Source organism: Musa acuminata, chromosome BXJ3-2 (genome assembly GCF_036884655.1).
Source record: "Musa acuminata AAA Group cultivar baxijiao chromosome BXJ3-2, Cavendish_Baxijiao_AAA, whole genome shotgun sequence".
Classification (NCBI taxonomy): domain Eukaryota; kingdom Viridiplantae; phylum Streptophyta; class Magnoliopsida; order Zingiberales; family Musaceae; genus Musa; species Musa acuminata.
The window spans coordinates 24,140,269-24,160,754 of NC_088350.1; the positions used below are offsets into that span (position 1 = coordinate 24,140,269).

Here is a 20,486-nt window from a genome sequence, read left to right on the forward strand (position 1 = left end):
TCCTTGATGACCTCAATTCATGGGCACAACAGGAACTATATCGAAGAAATGTTACAGATTTGGTCAAGAAAATTACAACTATAAAAGACTCACCGATTTTGTTTCCTTAGAGGATTCATGATAGAAGAAACAATCTTCAAAAAATTACTCATCTATGTATTCCTAAGTGAGAAAATTTGTAATTGAGTAAAAGAAAAAGAGTTCCCATAAAGGGTCAACTTCAAAAGACGGATGCTTCCTATATAGATGATCGCATATGGTGAAAGAGTGTTCATAAAAGAAAGCACTAAATGTGTTCAAAGTATCAATTTATCCCCTTAGATCAGATAAGGACAAAGTCATCGTCCTTAATTCGAGTAGTTTAGAATCCAACAACGTCGATGAGGAGTCGCAAAGATTCTGGATGGAAGCAATGCATTTGTTGAACACGTTACAGGGTCAAGTGAGGGAGAATATGAAGATAAAATAATATAAAGTAGGTAGTAGCAAGCTGATGTACGTGGACATCAAGCTATATGGCTAAACAACCTGTGCGATAGTAGACATGGTCGTTACCCATAATTTCATTACCAATTGAAAGCAAGGGGACTTGGGTTGAACCTAGAGAAGAGCCTAAGTTAGATGAAGGCTGTGAACTCAGAAGCTAAGCAAATCTCCGAGATGGCAAAGAGGGTTCGTATCAAAATCGAGATGTAGAGTGGAAGCACAAACATGATAGCAATGCTACTGTACAACTTCCAAGTGATATTCAAAATGAAGTTCATGCACACAGCAAAGTTGATGCCAATGTTGTTCTTAAACCCCTTATGTTTGATGGGAGCTGATGACACCTATGTGGTTCTAATTTTTCGAGGAGGAACCAAGGACCAATAATAAATATCGATTCTATAACTAAAGAAGAGGGTGTAGAAAGGCAAATTAGTTTTTGTGGCTATGCCATTCGAGTTATCGAAAATTTTATCACCATGCAGAGGCATGTATCACTAATCTTACTAGAGTCAAGAGCGAAGCCTCCAGTAAACCACCATACCACATAGCCCTTCTAGAGTTGGCAGAGCTCAGGAATCAACTACATGAGTTGGTAAGTAGTGGTCTTATCCATAGTTCTAAAGCATAATTTGAAGCTCCAAATCTCTTTCAAAAGAAATAAGATGGGAGCCTCTGACTATGCTTCAACTATTAGACTTTAAACAAGGTGACGATAAAGAATAAGTACCATATTCTGCTTATCATGGACTTGTTTGACCAATTGGGAAAGACAAAGTATTTCTCCAAACTCGACCTTCGATCGGGGTATTGACGTGTGCATATAGCTCAAGACGATGAAGCAAAGACTATCCGTGTGATCAGGTATAGAGTGTTCGAGTTCTTGGTGATGCCTTTCAGCTTAAATAATGCTTATGTCACATTTTGTACTTTCATCAATAAACTATTCAAGAAGTATCTAGACAAATTTATGGTCGTCTACTTGGATGATATCATTGTCTATAGCCAAACACTTGAGGTGCATGTCAAACACTTTCGAATAATTTTCAAGATTCTTAAGAGAAAAGTGCAGGCCATGGCAAAGTGGATAAAACAAAGGTGCAGGCCATGGTAGAGTGGCGAACACCAAAGAAGGTACTAGAGCTAAGATCCTTCCTTGGTTTCATCAACTATTATCAATGCTTTTTAGCTAGGTACTCGAAGCGTGCAGCTCTATTGGTGAAGTTGTTGAAGAAAAAATAACTTTGACAATGGTTAGACAAATATGAAGTGACATTCCAATATCTAAAGTCTAATATGTTAGAAGAAATGATACTCAAATTATCATAGGAAGCCTTTCAAAGTTTATACAGATACTTCAGACTTTGTTATTGGGGAGTACTTACACAGGAGGGTCACCCGATGGCCTACGAGAGTCGCAAGCTCAATAAGACTAAGAAGTAGTATCGAGTGCACGAGAAGGAGATGACAATAGTGATCCATTATCTATAAGTATAGCAGAACTACCTTCTCATAATGTGATTTGTGCTGAGAACAAATAATATCACATTGAGTCACTTTCAAACATAAAAAAAACTACCCAAAGTAAGTACAGTGGTAGGACTTCTTAGCTGAATTTGTTACAATAATGAAGTATAAGTTAGAAAGGGCAAAAGTCGTGATTGATGTATTGAGTATGAAAGTGAAACTAGTAAATGCATGTAACTAAAAAGTGGAGGCCAAACAAGTTAGCTGCACTCTAACTTCTTTTCTAGGATCAGAGATGGACTATACAGTAATCCCAAGTAATAACTTTAATGCAACTAATTAAAAAAAGATAAGACATGAAAATTTGATGTCTGAGTGGATAATTTGAGGTGTGAACTTTTAAGAGTGTCATAATTTCCTTTTGGTAGGATATTCGAGTATTCACCAAATATTAGCTCTCATGGAGAGGGCCTTTTATTGGTTAAAAATAGAGACTAAAGTGGAGGAATAAATATTCTTCTTAAGCAATATATTCGGTACTACTTAAGTGTAAACCAATAAGATTATGTGAAGTTGTTGGATATAATCTAATTCTCTTACAACTTACAGTAGAACTCTGCATCAAACAACAACCCCTTCAGGATCATTGTTGAACAACAACAATCAACTCCTCATGCCTTAGTGATCAGTTATATTAGGAGTAGCCCTTTAGTATATCACTTTGCAAAGGAATGATACAAAACACAAATATTACTCGAGCTTACTTGAAGAAGGCGACTAAAAAGATGAGGAAGTTGGCAGATTTGGGAAGGTAACTACAAAGAGTTTAAAGTCGATGACTTGGTGCTAGTGAAGCTTTAACTAGTATCACTCTAATTCTTTAGACGTAGAGTGCATAAGGGACTAGTGCACAAGTACGAGGAGTCATTTCCAATTATTAGTAGGGTAGACAATGTTTCCTATAAATTGCAACTATCAGCATAGCTTAAAATTCATAATATTTTTCACCCGAGTAACTTAAAAGACTATCACTTAGATTCGTAAAATGCTTTCTAAGTATTCCAACTTGGTTATCCCCCACCAGGGCCTTATACAAAAAGCGAGATGAAACCATTTTATTAGTGCACAATTATGAAGAGTCCTTCCCAATTATTAGTATAGTAGACAATGTTTCATATAAGTTGCAACTATCGGTATAATTCAAAATTTGTAATATTTTTCATGCGAGTAACTTAAAAGCCTATCACTTAAATATGTAAGATGCTTCCCAAGTATTCTAACATGCTATCCCTCACCAGGGCCTCATACGAAAAGCGAGATAAAGCCATTTTAGCGGATCACACGATAAAACTATCCAATAAAATAAAACAGATTAAGTATTTCATAAAGTAGTGAAAGCTCCCTTTGGACAGAAACTAGTTGAGAGCTTGAAGATGCCCCATGGCATGAAGTAGTTATAAAACCTATTAGCAAGTATTGATGAGGGTGTTAACTATTTAAATTGGGGAGAATATCACAAACGATCATCGCATATCTCGCAACACCTTCGTCTATAGACCGTTTGTCGCTTTTGTTTGCGTATACATATATTTGGCAACATGTTTTAATTTGTTTTTTGCTTGAAAACTATAAGTAGGAATAATTTGTAAAGCTGCAGAGTGATTATTCACCAAAGTGGGCAAAACTGTCCTAGAATGGCTTAGTTTTTGTGTGTCATTACCTGTTTTTTGTAGGGTATAATGTGGTGTAAAACAATAGTCATCTTAACACCTTAGAACTACTCGGGTGTCACAAGGCTGAATGGGGGTTTGGGTAATATTGGAAGTTGATTTGATTCACAACTTTGCACGTAAAATCTATAAGAACTTGCCAATGCATCTAATACCTAATGAGCAATCGTTTATGCACTTACGATGATTTATTTCCCTTCTAAAGTTTCTATTTTTTTCTTTCTCCCTTACGTACCAAGTGTTTACTGAAATACTTATAAAAACTGTACTCTTTGTGAGATGTTTAGATTTGTCCATTGTTTATTTTTAAAATTAATTAATTTATTTTTTTATAAGTCATTTCGGACCTAAATGAGATTACAACTATGTTGATCGTTTATAGAACGATAACATAAGTATATCTTATGATCTAAGCAATTCGAACTAAGTTCGTGATAAAATGATTAGGAATTGGATGGAGGGCAATAGTTAACAAATGTAGAATAATTATTTTAAAAAATATTATATATATATATTTTAAAGTTAAGAGTGTTATTCATGACCAGTTTGAAGTAAGATTTTTTTTTTCAAAAATTCGCCCATCAATATAGCCGATCGCAATAAAATTATATGCTGATATGGCATTTCGTATATAATATCCAGCCGTGTTAAAATTATGAATCCCTACCGTGATAGTTGCCTATTTCTCGACCGCTCTGCGATATGAGTCTTAGACGTGGAGTTAGAGGAGAGAGAGAGAGAGACCGCGATGATGCCCTTATCACCCTTCGCCCTCCTCTCCATCCTCGCGGTCTGCTCGCCTCTTCTCGCCCTCGACGCCGCCGCCGCCGCCGCCGCTTCTCCTCGATGCAAGGCGTGGCTCGTCCAGTCGATCCCCACCAACATGCCCCTCCTCCCCCGCGTCCCCGGCGTGCTCTCCACTGGTGACAACCCTAATTAATTAATCATAATTGGGGCCGTCTTTGGTTGGTTTCTTGATCTAGGGTTGGATACATGAACGGTGATCTCTCTTGGACCGTGCAGGGGAGGTGATGCGGTGGCTGGCGGGGAACGCCACCGAGAGGTTGGATATAATCGCGCAGTATTGGCAGCTTCTGGCGCAACCCGGCAATCCCATATCGGGGGATTATGGATACTCGGCGGTGGACATGAAGAAGTTCGGAGCGGATGAAGGGCGTGCCGTTTACACGTCTTTGGAGGATGCCGCCGATCGGAACGTTAGTCTCAGGTAAGCATCTTAGCGTTCCAATGTTAACTGGGTCAATATCTCTCCTTGGGGAATGGGAACTGGTTCTTTTCCTGTTAAAGAGTTAATCTGGTGATTTAGATGTGGTATTTCGGTGCATTTTAGAAGGTGGAAGAGTGTAGAATGCAAAAACAGTTTAGGCATATTTGGAATAATTGAAATGCTAAAAAGATTTGCTTCGACAACCTGAACTACTATTAACGGTGGTGAAATATGATCAAATTAGCTAGCCTGATTTTATGTCAGTCTTGAATGTTCCTTCAGCTCTGTTAATGCTTCTTGGCTAAGTTTTTATATTTTAAAAGCCATGGAGATTGTGTAAAAGGTATACAGCAGTTAGAAGGTTCATAACGAACAATGAGTTTTTTAGGGAATATTGGACACACAGCATGATGGGGGTATGACTTTCTAAAAGATGGTTTTCAACTGTCTGTTAATGAACAATCTGTAAACTTTGTCAACAATGATTTCTTGGCAAAGTCATCCATCTTGTTCTGTGGAAGATTTTCATTGATTCTTGATAACATTGCTTTACATTTAGGATCATTCAGCACTCTGGATTTTCTCCGGACTTTGATCAAGAGTCAGCTGACCTTGCTTCAGGAAGATCGAATGTACAGAATGTGACCTTGCTGCTTGGTGATTGGTGGGGATCTGGCATTGTCCATGCGAAAGTCTGGATATCTGATGGCAAGGACATGTATATTGGATCAGCTAATAATGATTGGAAATCTCTAACCCAGGTTCTTATATGCAATCAAATATGTGGCATAGTTATATTTTTCTCGGCAAACTTCAATTTGGTTGTTGTATTGAACTTTCATATTAGGTATTTGGTTATCGTTGTCATTTCTTTAACTATAAGATGAATAATCTTTCCTTGGATACAGTAGCCAGAATTAATATATTAATATTTGCTTGACTAACTTGCTCTCCAAAATTCAAACTCTTATCTAGGTGAAAGAGGTTGGCATTTATCTTGTTGGCTGTCCTGATATAGCCAGAAGGCTCGAGATCTATTTTAACAACCTGTGGACACTTTCCTCTCTCAATTCAACAGCCTACACAAAGAATGTTTGGGATAAACAATGGCAAGCTAAAAGAAAAATGCCTTGCTGGTCACATTTCATCCGCAAAAAGGAGAGATGCAGGTATATGGTTCAAACTTGCTTAACATGTAATATTGTTCAAACATTATTTTAGGCCTTGGTGGGTGGTGAATTGTGTACTATCTCATGCCATGTCCTGCAATTCATGTGCATTTTTTTAGGGTACTACAGTTTTTCAGTGTACTTTAAAATTCTACGTGCCGCTTTTTCCGATTAAATAATACCTAATGACAATGTGTCATATGAATGCCTTCATATATAATATCGCTCTTATGTTCCTTAAGGTCTTCTGGTAAGATATTTCTTTGAAAATAGAACATGCAGAAGAAATATTATTCAGGTTGTGTATGAAGTTTTGTGCCAATTTTCTTTGTATCAACAGGTCACCACTTCCTCTTTCTGTTGAGATTCCTCACGTGAATGGCTATCCAGCCTTGTCAGATCCCTTTATGTTCCATATTCCATTTGAGACTCCAGGAACCAATTTTTCATCTACGTCACATCATTCAAGCTACCTTTCGTTTGCACCACCAGAGGTGAAGTTTCTAAGCTCTTCTTCATCGTAACATGTTTCTCAAGTTGTAAATATTCTGTAAACACACTAAAAAGATGGTTGCTTGATGAATTTTTTTTTGTATAATTTAATATTGTCCTGATGAAGCAGCTTTGCTGATATGATAATTCTCCTGTCATAGGAGTATCCCAACTGTGCATCTCAGGCTCCCATTGGCCCATCTAGATGTGATTTGCGGGTTCTGAATTTTGCTGCTCTGATGTTTAATGGTTAAATCCTATTTGAATTCCCAATTATCTCAGTGTTCAGTTATAGCATATCAACTCTCCTTGTGGCCATGTTTTCTCATATGATATCTTCATTAATGAGATTCCTGTTACTGCATATTCCATTGTAGCTATATTCCCTGGGTCTGGCATAGCCAGCTAAAAATATAGCTACCTAACCTTATGACCTGTCTATGATCTTTAGAAGAAACACAAAGTTTCATGTTAAGCAATTGTAGTGAGATGGTATCAACAGCTTTTTAAGGAATGCATGCATCATAGAAGAGTATAATTTTTTTAGAGAAAGTAGTGACATATTACTTGCTAATGTTACACTTGATTTTGTAGATAGATGTGATGTACATAATCATGAAAAGACAAATATTTATGTGAATTATGTTATACTTCTGTCCAAGGACTGCTGTACCACCTGAAACGGTACAGTATGAGCAGCACATACCGATCCATGTGTGGGCCAATACGTGGACCACCCTTGTTTCGGACGGTCTGGTTAAAATAATAATAATAATAATAATCATAAAAATGGTGGGGTCCTGTCCAAGTTGGCGTTAAAAAAACAAATTAGGGCTCGCGAATGCCAGCCCTCTTCTCGCATACAATGCTGCTGCTGCTACAGCTGCTGCCATTGCTGCCTCGCCGCTGTTGTTGTTGCTTCCCAGTTACGCTGCTGTTGCTTCTTCCCCACCTCTGCTTTCTTCTTCTTCCTTCTCCATTGCTTCCTCTTCTTCCTTCTCTGTTCCTCCATCGCCCTTCCTCTTCTCCTTCCTTTTCCTTCTCATCGAAACACGAGCGCATACCAGCATACCATGTGTCGGTACACTGGCATTGATCTGTACATAGCAGTTTGATAGATTGCCGAGATGGATCTAGTACCTAACACGACGAACCTTGCTTCTGTCAAGTTAGCACTGAGTGAGGCTTATTTATGTTTAGGAGATTGGGAACTGCAACATTCAGTAAATTATTCTTCTAATATTTGCTTAAGGTTTGTCACAGTCCCTTCTTAATTTAATTTTGACAGAATAAAAGCCATCAGCAAGTATAATTGTAGCCATTTTTTCAAGGCCTTAATCATATCTCCAGAGACATTGAGGGCCTAGATTCGTCACTTACAGTTTATGGAGTCATGTTTGTGCTTCAAGAGTTGTTTCAGCCTACCTGTTAATTGATTTGAGAGATTAAAAGTCATTTATAGAAGTAGGATATTTGTTTTTACTGTTCATAGCATATTCTTTTTGTTGTTTTGCTTAAAGCTTTGTTTCTGGAATGATAATTGCTGGATTAAACACAATAATTGTTGTCTAGAACAGGAACAAGTTAATAGTATGTATATTAAGGTATGTTGTTGCTTGGACCTCTCAAGCATTTATATTCAGGGACTAAATGAGCTTATTAGCTGCCCATTTTTGTTCGTACTTGTTCGTCTTGCATTCTAATTTAAGTTGCAATAGGTGGTTCGACCAGGATTGTTTTTACTGCTGTTTGTATTAGTTTTCATGTATCACATACGGGAAGCTTGATTTTTTAATGATGAATTTTCAAATTGATATTTGTATCTTGTCACATAAACATGATCCTTCTACAGAAGTCACAAGAGGATACTTAGGGATTTGTATAACAAAACTATCCAATTTAATTCAAACAATATAAAACAAGTCCAAGTGCTATCATCAGTTTATTTGTAGTTTCAATTATTCAGTATCTTGCCATTGAGCTCGACTAAATACAATATCTGTAGTCAGATTACGAGCCATAAAATCATTGTTTGGTCTTCCTTTACCCTCATGTTGATAATTTAAATCAACTCATCTCACCAAATTAGTGGATTTGGAGGTCTTTTTGTAAACATCAAAATTACATTAAATCATTTTATTTCATGTAATAGTTTGCAAGATTTGACTGGGTATATATACCTGCTATAAAGCTAACCATTGGTTCGAATTGGCTCTGATTGTTTAACCCAGAAATTCTGGGCATACTCATAGTTCACAGGATCAGTTGAATCTGATTCCACATGGTCACCATATTGGGACTAGTAGAGATCGATTGTGAAACCCAGATATTTTTTGGGGATTGACCAGCTGCTTTTGGGCCGTTCACTTAAGATATAACAAGCTCTACAACTGTATGAATTTTCCCTCCGTAAACATCTTGTTCATCTCCAATAATAGATGTTGTTCCTACATCTCTTGCATATGATGAGAACATACAAAATATATTTTTTTCTGGTATCTTGTATTGATTCTTTATTTCTTTGTTGACATACGTCATGCAGCTTTCATTTGGTAAGTTCCAGGCTGATGAACAAGGATGGGTGGAGACGATCAAATCTGTACGATTTGGAGGAATTGTTAGGATTAGCACCATGGATTGGCTTGGTCAATCACAATATCTAAAACAAACGGTCTACTGGCCCTCCCTCTCATCTGCAATATCAGAGGTGAATAATCATGCCTTCATTATGCAATTTAGTGTCTTGGTTTGATATTTACTTTATACTGGAGTTAAGGGATTCTCAATTTGGTGCACATTGCAATACTTGTTCCTTATTCAGATATTGTGGCCTGAATTTTGATGAAAAATCTGGGAATTAGGTTTAAATGAATTAGAAGAATTGATATGGTCAAGCAATTATTTTAATTCTTAACATCATTTTCACCAAGCATTCTATTACTTAATTGTTATTTTTGGCTTAGTTTATCATAATGAGATATGGGAAAAAATAAAATCACATGCATGGTCCTTTGAAACTCAAAACCGGCAGCTAGACTCAGTGCTGGAAGTTAAGATTTATTTTTGGTATATATTGATTTGCATAAGGTAAAAGAAGAAAGATAAAAATTTCAAAAATCTAGCAGAGATACAACTTTCTTGTTTACTTGGAGGAGAATCCCTGTGTTGCTTTCACCCGAGTTGACTTTTTTGGCTTAGTTTATCGTAATGAGATATGGGAAAAAAAAAAATCACATGCATGGTCCTTTGAAACTCAAAACCGGCAGCTAAACTCAAAGCCACATAGCATATCAATCATAATAATTTGGGCTAGTTGCATCATTAAATGGGAAGATAATCTGCACATATATATATGCACTTGTTGCTTCACTTCTCTTGTATTGGAGAATTCTGCGACATTTTTTCACTGTTAGGTTATAAGTTTATAAATGAACTGTTCATCTTTGATATTTACATCTTATGTGATGGGTCATAGCTCACAATCTGGAGATAATAAGGTAAGAAATGATCTTTTTATTGTGATCTTTCTGTTAATTTTCTCTTTAAATTCTAAATTACATATAATTTTAACAAGTCGTTTCACATGATTGTTGTCTAAAAGAGCATCTGAAAACAGGTCATTTTCTCCAAGCATGCAACAGTCAACATACTAGTAGCCTATTGGACACACTTTATTGAGAGCACAGATCAATATCTGAAGTCCCTCCTATACTCTAATGTTCTATGCCTATCTTCTAAGCGAAACCACTGTCGAGGTCAAGTTAATATCAAGTACTACAAGGTGCCTGGTTATGACAAAACTGGAGCTGCATTATCAAAGAAAAATGCTACTGGAAGTGTGTACCCTGGTTATACTCGTGTCAACCATGGCAAATATGCTGTCAGTGATGTTCGGGCACACATCGGAACCAGCAATCTTATATGGGATTACTTCTACACGACAGCAGGTGTCAGCTTTGGAACATACCATCCTGCCCTTGTAGGACAGTTGCAAGAGATATTCGATGCAGATTGGAACTCACCATATGCTGTTCCAGTTGAGCCATTACTATCTTCATATTAAGGTTGCAAAGGCTAGCTACCAAGTGTTCTCTCGCCGCACTCACTGTTGCTTCAGTTGAGACACATTTAACAGCCATTTCAGTGTCACCGAGCTAGTTCTTCACTTATCATGCCCGTGCAGAAGCCTTTCTATCATATTCAAGGCCACACCCAACTGGATTTTATAAATCGTCTTTGGAATTTGTGATGTTGTTGACTTTGAATGATTAGACACAATGCAAATGCCACGAGGTTTCTTATGCAACCACCCTGGATGTGTAGTACTTCATAAAGTTCATGAAAGTTTATATCATTAGGAGATAGCATCCTCACCCAGAGAAAACCTAATTTGCATATTCAATCTATCGTAGCTTTTAGTGCCCAGTGCTAAAAGACCATGTAAGATTGTGTGTAAAATGTTAATGGTCTTGTTGTGGCATGTTTAGAAAACTAAATTTCCTGTGAGATGTTGTACTGATTACACTCTCTCTTCGTGGTGGTCATACGCAGTGATGATGATGGTGCCTCAGTCAAGTTCATCAGTCTACGGCAGAGAACAAAAGTTACAGAACTCCCTGAAAGGGTCAAAAGGCATTAACACTAAGGAGGCTCTCTGGGCAACGCTGCGTTGCTCATCATTCCACCTGCTTAACTGGAGGTGTACTTGTATGATCCCTTGAGATCTTGTTCAGTGGCCATATCAATCAGCTAAAGCAATTAACACAACAAGACTGGTCTAAGAAAGCAGATATCGAGTCGACGCAAGCAAGAAGCTGCAGTTTCAAGTACCTAGTAAGTGCCAACCTTACAGACTATAAACACGCGTAGATAAATAATATCAAATACCTTCAGAGCAAGCTTCTTACCGAAGAACATTATGATGCTAACCAGAGTACAACTGGGATAGTTGCCAACTAGAGTTTGAATATCATGGATTATATCGCACTCTTTATATAGTAATTTCTTCCTCTAATTTGTAGTTGTGGGGCCTACCATGCATGCTGGGTGCCAACTCGTGCAACTTACCTAAACATGCAAGTGAGCCGTACTGTTCGTAAAAGGCAGTCTATATAGCACCTGAGTTAGGTAGACAATTATGCCTACTGCATGTTTTACATGTTTAGAGTTTTCCTTGAAAACATGCAGTAAGTTAGAAAGGAACAAAAGTAGGATAGAATGCTAAGTTTAGATTTGAAGTCTAGATGCAGGAATCAGAAGGTTTGTCTTCTAATGTTGGTAGGGCCATTTACCCAGTTTTTACTGTTTACCATTTTTCAAAAACAATTACCTTAAATCATTGTTTTTTTATTTTATTTCTGAATTTAGGCCACCTAAGTTGCTATAAGTATAATAAGCCGGTTGGGAATAGCATATTTGCTTCTCCCAATTTTAATTAATTATATATATATATATATATATACTTTTTTAGATCTTTCATATTCATCCATCCAATAAATTCGTGTTATTAGTAATTATGTTTATCATTGAAAAGAAAACTTGAATTTAAAATATTTTATTTTTTTAATTCTTTCAATAATAATTCGATCCTGTATGTTTTCTATCTTTAAGGAGAGTTATTTAAGTTAGAGTTTAGATGTCGTTAATCAACAGAGATAAACTACAATGACACACAAATGTAAGGCTTTTAGTGTTATATATATATATATATATATATATATATATATATATATATATAAAGATATAAATATAAAAAATTACTAACATATATATATATATATGTAATTTGGACAATAGTTCTGTAGGCGATATAAAAGAATATATTACTGGAAAAAGAAATAAAAGCGTTGTAAATTTGAAAGAAAAGATTAAATATTTCAATTTATTATGTAATATGTTGGCCACATAATATCGGACAGAGACACGGAGTAGTGGCAATATCCGTAAAAATATGAAGTACGAGGCACTTTTGGGTGTTTACATTATAAAAAAGTGGATGAAAGGACAAAGCCACCGGGGTCATCCGGTTGTCCACCGGCTCCCCACCGGTATCTTCCGGTCCGTCCTTTTAAAACACTAAGCGGCGTCTTCTCTCTCCTCTACGAGACTCTGTCTCTCTCTCTCCTTGGAAACGCCCATTCTCCGTGTCCCCTTCCATTTCCCAACTCCGTTCCCCGTTTGGCTCCGGATCGGCGCCTTCAAGGGTTCCTCCTCCTCGATTGGCCCTCCGGTAAGTCGATTCCGAGCACTTTCTCTGGATTTAGGTCGCGATTTGAGGGTTCTGAAGCTCCTGGTTTGTTTTCTTGTGAAGTGACGCTGAATGCGCGCGTGTTGGTGTTGGTTATCGTCTGTTTCCGCAATGTGCACTAATTTTGACCTTCATCGGTTTTGATAGTGTTTCGGGGGTTAGATTGGGAATGGCTGCTTTGCAAATACTAGGTTGGTGTGGAGGCCGTGCTGCCGAAGGAGGTTTTGGATCAAAAAAAGGGTTTCTAGAGTGCTTTCTCGGTCCTTTTTGGGTTCGGGTTGGAGACTTTTGATTTCTCTGGCTGTTTGGTTCTTGGGAGTGCTGCTCGGCGAGGGGAGAGGAGCCTTGAGATTCTCGCCGAAAAATTCGAATTTTGATTTGTTTATGCTGTGGTGAGTGAGGGGTTTTGGTCAATTTTGGCGCAAAATTGCTGGATCTGTGGAAAAGGTTGGTGACATGTCGGGAGCTCCCAAGGTTCGTTCTCTCAACGTGGCCGATCCTGAGGCAAGGCCGGTTCTTGTCCCCGGAGGGAACAAGGCCAGGTCAGTGGCAACCGCTCAGAAACCAACATCGAAGCCTTTGAGTAAAACTGAGGGCGGCGCAGAGGTTGCAGCAACTGAGGAGAAGAAGAAGACTTCCAGTCCTACTGCGGATCTGCCGCATTTTAGGTCTAGCTTAAGTGCTTCCTCAGCTCTTAGGAGGCATGAGATGCTGTTGCCGTCGAACCTGTCGATGAATGCTTCTTGCTCCTCCGAGGCATCCACTGATTCTTTTTGCAGCCGAGCCTCCACAGGCAGGATCGGTAGGGCGAGCTTAATCAGCAAGCGCAGGCAGAGCGTTCCAAGGACAGGCAAGATTGTGACTAAGGTGGACAAGAATATTTCAGATGATGCAGCGATGCCCCCGTTGGATCTGGTGCAGGGAAAGAGGAAGTGCGCCTGGGTAACGCCCAATACGGGTGAGTTTATTTGCTTCCCCTGCCTTTTGGATTACTCCTGACAGTGGCTGTCCTACTTTCTTTTATGGAGTTGAGCAATCGTTTGGTCTTCGATGGAATCACTTGTTTAGGGTTTTTTTACATACTTACCATTAACATATAAGAGTGAAGTTATGACATTTTCAGTTTCTCCATTCTATGGTCTTTCACATTTTTAATTTAGTTTTTGGAAAACCTTTCCACTGTGTTGGTCCTGGCAAGTTTTTGGTTGGAAACACTTTAGTATTGCGATAAAATACAATGTTGCCCAGCGTAGGTGTAAGAGAAGAATGTCTCCTGTTTGTATGAAGAATTTGGTGTCAGCACAGTGTTTGGAAATTCTTGAGGCACCTAGTTGTTAAGTGAAAGTTCAGAAGGGAAGTTAAGAAAAAGAGAAGAGGAAAGATCTAACTAGAGTGGCATAAAAGAATGGTTTGTTGGAGTTGGTTTTCTTAGATAGGTTTCTCGTCTTTGCGGACTTCTTCCTTAGTCCTCTTTTTATTAGTCTCATAATTATTCTTTTGGCTGGTTAGCTATTTAATATCTTCTAGCGTTTAGGGATGAGGCTTTATTCCTTGTGTTCAAAAGGTGGAATCATCTCAATAGTATGTATGAACTGGTGTTGCAGAGGCTATATTCATTTAACAAACAGTACCCTTTATGTAACTGAAGTAATTCAACCAGAATTTAATACACACACAGATATGTATCTATATGTATATATATGTATATATATGTATGTATATGTATATATATGTATATATGTGTGTGTGTACACTTTATCCTGTCAATGCACTTTTTGGAATGCTCTGCTAAAACCCAAGAAGATATTGGCTTAGTTTGAAGAGAAGACTAACCATTTAATTCTATCGGTTTGGTAAACGAATGATCTAATATCTTTGTCTTGGTGAGGCAAAAGTTTAACCTGGTGATATTGATATCAGGATCCTAGTTTATGTAGGATTTTAATCATCATGGTGAACATTTGCATAATTTATCAGGAGCCACACTAGGAACCACCAGTCTTATAAAAAGAAAAGAACAAAGCTCCAAGTCCTTAGTTTTGTGATATAAAAATCATTGCAGGTTGTTTGTTGAGTTGGTTTATTTAATGTAAACATCAAAAGAGTTTGTTCGGTTATAGTCTTATGTGAACAATTCTCAATATCATCAGTGTGGCATTCTAAGTCAGTTTTTGGTTTTTGTGCAACTTTTTACTGATTTAATGTTAGTACCCAAAGTTGATGATCAGGGGGAAGGAGAGGGGGGGGGCACATTAACTAAGTTTGTTGGACTTTCATTTTGATATTATACTTGATTTTGTCAGGTCTTCTTACAATTTGCCTCAAAATATCTGTGTGGTATCTGCAAAATCTATAGCATCAAGAAAATTAGTGAATTCCTGTTTTGTTGTAAACCATCACATTTTTAAAGTTTTAAGTTCTTTTTGGAATGTAACATCTGATTCGGCCTTGCTGTCCAAGGCTGCTTCTTTTTATTATTTGCTTCTTAGTTGGAATTGTTTGTTGCCTTCACTTTATGATTTGCTTACATTCTTTTTATTTATCAATAGAACTTGTTCTCCATATATATTTGTTATTTCTTTTAGTCTGTTACGCAATAAAGCTTAGTTTTATTTTTCTTTTTTTGTGTTACAACAGAACCATGTTATGCTTGTTTTCATGATGAAGAATGGGGAGTTCCTGTCCATGATGATAAGTATACAACAATGACCTTTTTTCTCAGTTTTCTAGAGAGATTAGAACTTTCTGGTGCACAGTTTGTGAACTAATAATGATTTTTCTTGGTGTCTGGTACACCAAAAAATCTGCAGGAAATTATTTGAACTTCTTGTACTATCAGGTGCATTAGCTGAACTTACGTGGCCTGTTATCCTCAGCAAAAGGCACATGTTTAGGTACTGGTTAGAACTGTTGAAAAAATTAGAATGCCAATCATTACCTTAGGACTTATGGGAGCACCTTTTCAGGGAAGTTTTCTTGGATTTCGACCCTGTTGCAGTTTCCAAATTGAATGAGAAGAAGATTGTGGTGCCTGGAAGCACTGCTAGCTCCCTTTTGTCAGAGCCAAAGCTGAGAGCCATCATTGAGAATGCACGCCAGATACTCAAGGTCAATCTTTCTTCCATTTCTTTTACTGTAATTTACTTATAATTTCTGAAACAAGTAAACAAGCAAGGATTAATATTTTGTGATCTGAGTTGCTACACCACCGGTCTTACCTACCGTTCTTTTGATATATCATGACAGATAGTAGATGAGTTTGGATCGTTCGAGAGATACTGCTGGAGTTTTGTGAACCACAAACCCATTGTCAGCAAATTCCGTTATCCACGTCAAGTTCCCGTGAAGACTCCAAAAGCAGATGTCATAAGTAAAGACTTGGTTCGAAGGGGCTTTCGCAGCGTGGGCCCAACAATCATATACTCCTTCATGCAGGCTGCTGGACTGACAAATGACCACCTCATCAGCTGCTTCCGTTTCGAGGGGTGCATCGCAGCTGCATCCTCGAGCATGGAAGCAGCTGACGAGGCCAAGGGAAAGTCGGACTCTAAAGGAGAAGAGAAGATCAATACAGGTCAGGAGCTTATGGTAGGAATTGACTTAGAATTGTCAAGAGCTGTGGATGAGCTGAGCATTCCTTAGCTGCTCGAAGACAGGTGAGTTCTCCAACCATAATCTATAAAAAACCATTGATACTGCTGGTGGGATATCCCTTGCAGAAGTGAAGGTAGCAGCCCTGTGTAAATAAAATTGCAAGTGAGGTTTGTGCTTCTTGGTTTGTAAATGGACTCCAGAGAGCAAAGAGGCCAATGTTTATTCTAGAGAAGAAACAATGTTGCATCATGTTGCCTTCCTTTTGTGTGATGGACCAGGGAACACAACTTCAGTTGTGCAGGTGCCAACACATGTCAACAATTATTTGCAGGTCCCCAGTGGCTCTGAGATATTCTCCTCTCAATGGTTGCTGGGTGGGCACTGTGAAGTTGGTGGTCGACAAATGATTGCTATGAAATCATTGCCCAGCTCAGGTTCATCTCATTGAACCATGGAAACGTCTGGTTTGTGTTTAGAAGTAAACTGACAGGGACTGGGGCTAATGATATCTTAAGCAGAGAACGCTCAATTTATTGTTGTGATCAAGGATTTCTTTTCTTAGATGAGGTATAAAACGCTCTTGTGTGTACTTGGTGACATGATTTGGTTGTACTAACTAGTGATTTGACTCGTCCTTGATTCCTCTGCAGATTTGGCAGACTACTAGGTGGCACATTGCTGATTTAGGATGAATGTGCCACTCAAAACTTTTCTAATCATCGACAATCTATGCACGGTTTATAATGAAAGCCCGTATCAGAGCCACTAGCAAGCTTTTATTGATTCCATTATTGGTCTTTGAATGGTCTTTGAATTGATGGTTAAAGAGTAGGATATACCAACTATTAAATGAAAGTAATTATTGGTAAAATTCTGTGTAAAGCGTGATCAATTGTGTAGTGGTAATACCTACAATTACGACCTCATGCTTATCCAACAATTGGTTTATGTGAAATCTTATACTATATAAGATGGCTTTTGCCACAGCATGATTAAAGAGACATGACTTATGTGATCTCGTGTGTGTATATATATATATATATATATATATATATAAGAGAGAGAGATCATATAATGTAGTGTCATAGGGTTTTGTTTAATTTGTATGGTGCCTGTATGTACATGGTCAATCTCAACATTTGATAGGCAATGTAAATTATAAATATAAACTTTGTAAGTTTTGGACGATCATAGACAAAGAGTCTAAGGTGGTTTATCACAGTTAAAAATCTTCACAAGTGCTTACATGACCCATTAAGCCCCAGACACTACCCTAAAGACCCATTCGACCATGTGTCACTTAGATAGCTTTTGGGTGTTGTGATAGTTGATACTCCGTACTACTTTGCGAAGCTAGAAAACCCCCAAAATGATTATTTGGATGCTCTATTTCTAAGTAGTTTTATCTCTACGTGATGATTACACATAACCTACGATTATAAGCCTGAAACAACAACAAAAGCTAACTAAAATAGGACTGTCACGACTAATACAAGCCTTTTATATGCTGTGCAAAGTATGAATAAAATTGAAAGACACATATAGACATGAGCATTATATCGAACACCATATTTATAGTTTTTTCTATAATATTCTCCCTCACATTTTCCTTCGGCGTCCTCATCAAAGCCTTTGCTGATGCTGCCTCCTTGCCTTTATTTAATCTTCAATCTTTTGCTCCAATTGTAATACACCTCTTGTCTCCCAACTACTTTATATCACTGTTGTTGAGTAGTCGAATTTTGATCCGTCATGCTGCTTCAACTCACCAATGACTCTAAATCTAGTGTGGGGTCAGCTAAGTTGTGCTAATCCTTATTGGTTCTTGGGATCCTTCAGATGAAGGAAAAAAACTTCATTATTATGTGCTAGTCTCTTAAACGTCTTATGCCGCTTGAATTAGATGGATGCTTGTTGGCGCTTTAACGAGCATCGCTTTACAGACTTTCAAAGTTTTTGAGGTCTTTCCTTCATAAAATTTTTCTATCGATTCCTCTTTTGCATAGTTATCACATTTAAATAGGTTCACATCACTTTCGCTTTCAATTGACATTTCATTGGGAAATAAAACGAACAGTCTACTTTTGGTGGCACCGATCACCATTAGTGAGGATTTAATAATTATTATCTTTCACTTTCTTCGAAGAGTCTTTGAATTTGTGCAGAGTTCCTCTGCTAGATAAATAAGAGAATTAAGGTACTTAGATTCACCCATTCTCTTAAGCGTTGAGAAGGCAGAGGTTATTTGACTTCGCTTGCCTTCTCGAGGGTTGTACTTCATGCATTGAGTTAGTTACTAACCTTTGCCTACTTTTTGCTTATACTTCCGAGGCACCTGAAGTATTTGTACTCATTGCGTTGAGTTAGCTACTACAATTTGCCTTCTCATTGCTATCAAACTTTTGGAATGAAAAAAGTTTTGCCCAAAAAGAATAAAATTTCGCCCCGACTTGGAGTAAGTATCAAATAGTTTTGGTCATCTCTGGGATTATACCATCTTCTCTATCATTTATGTCGCCTACTTTGAGTAGAAAAGGTACAACATCGCATACTACCTTCTTCATTCCATAGTCAAGCACACTTCTCCATCGATCTAAAGTCTCCCACTTTCAACTATTTTGATGAGAAGCCCATTGACACTGGTCTTACGAAGTTCTCTAGCCTTTGCCCTTCAATCTTATCTCGGTACTTAGAGTTTGCCTCTACATTCTCTACCTCCTCGACCCCTTTTACGACCAAGCGCTCTCCCTCTATGAGAGCAAGGGATCGATGACTCCATAGAAGTCTTGCCTATATGATATTATGGCGTTGCCATGCATATGACCCTATTATCTGTTAACTCACATATGCGTCCTTTTTTTTGAAATTAGTAGATTAGCCTCTATGGCACTGCAACACTCATCCGAGTCTACATTCATTCTAACTGATGCTTGGTTTTCGGTAGATAAGTTCCTCTAGACTTGTCGCTTCCTCGCTCCTTTCGACCACCTGTTTCAACACCCTTGTATTCTCTGAGCAGTTCCCTTTGGTCAATAAAAAGACATACTACAACTCTCATGCATGGCCTCTACCATCATATTACAGGGCTCATGTTGGTTTTGTTCTCCTTAGCTTCCTTGGTAGCAATATTTGTTTACTCAACTTTGTCCTCCAACTTATTGAGCTCTCTTAAGTGAATATGAGCTCTATCAATCCTCCCCATGTAACTCACTGGTACTTACACTCAGAATTCTTCTTAGGTGGTACATAGTGCTAGTCATAAGTGCCTTGCAAGCCAATCACGAGAGTGATAACACGTGTGACTTGACACAGTATTTTTTGCTTATTATATTTTGGCATTTATCACTTTATATTGCTTGTTGCATATATGCATATATATATTGTGATGTCCTTGGATCTATGCAATGGGAATTGGATCGTGATGGGATCACGATAATGAGACCGATTCGTCTTTAAACGCAGATCTTAAATAATCCCGGCCATAGGTTACTCGAGAGGGAAATCGAGATAACTGGATAAACTAGTATATTGTATACCCATCCATATGATGGATGCAGTTGGTCTCAAAGCTGCTCGTGTGGGGACACTAATGATACAATACATGTGCTCATTGGGGAATGAGTTCAAATTGATTGATCCGCTTACAGAATGCTGAATGGTTGATGATGCCTCATTGTCAGACAGCGATTCCGTAGTCCTAGTGGTGTATCTGGTCCTTAGACTTGAGACACCAAGGATGTCCTGTATGAGTGCTCCACTATTTGATACTAGACTTATATGTTTGGATGTCCCAAATCTAATACAGTCGATCATCGGGAATGGTAGTCAACCTTATGAGGGCTATTGAATGTCGATAGAGGACCATCCACTCTCAGTGTCATGAGAGAAATGTCTCATGTATTCTTACTCAAACAAATCCCTAGCCAGGGTCATTCAGATTGAGAGAGAATGAGTTCTCTAAGAGAATCCGATTATAGCGAGTCTCGAGTATCAACCGTATGGGTCTGATAGCACTATGGCCGATATACGATCTCTGGAATATTAGATGGATGAGGGACTAAAGGTATATGATA

At 38.0% G+C, this 20,486-nt stretch overlaps 2 protein-coding genes across 3 annotated transcripts; both read left to right on the forward strand.

Annotated features, from left to right (window-relative positions):
- The first annotated feature begins 4,362 nt into the window (after window positions 1–4,362).
- Window positions 4,363–10,878, forward strand: LOC135581854 (uncharacterized). Its single transcript, XM_009386677.3, has 7 exons — window positions 4,363–4,606; window positions 4,707–4,911; window positions 5,471–5,672; window positions 5,887–6,080; window positions 6,421–6,574; window positions 9,115–9,279; window positions 10,189–10,878. The coding sequence occupies exons 1-7, from the start codon at window positions 4,432–4,434 to the stop codon at window positions 10,633–10,635; spliced, it is 1,542 nt and encodes a 513-aa protein (XP_009384952.2). The 5' UTR covers window positions 4,363–4,431; the 3' UTR covers window positions 10,636–10,878.
- A 1,766-nt stretch (window positions 10,879–12,644) lies between these two features.
- On the forward strand, window positions 12,645–16,761 carry LOC135630933 (uncharacterized). 2 transcript variants are annotated; one of them, XM_065138257.1, is made up of 6 exons: window positions 12,645–12,801; window positions 12,883–13,777; window positions 15,457–15,514; window positions 15,630–15,713; window positions 15,786–15,927; window positions 16,066–16,761. In XM_065138257.1, the coding sequence occupies exons 2-6, from the start codon at window positions 13,276–13,278 to the stop codon at window positions 16,459–16,461; spliced, it is 1,182 nt and encodes a 393-aa protein (XP_064994329.1). In that variant the 5' UTR covers window positions 12,645–12,801; window positions 12,883–13,275; the 3' UTR covers window positions 16,462–16,761. The 2 variants fall into 2 exon arrangements, with proteins under 2 accessions (XP_064994329.1, XP_064994330.1); XM_065138258.1 differs by having other exon boundaries at window positions 12,663–12,801; window positions 12,967–13,777.
- Window positions 16,762–20,486: the final 3,725 nt, after the last annotated feature.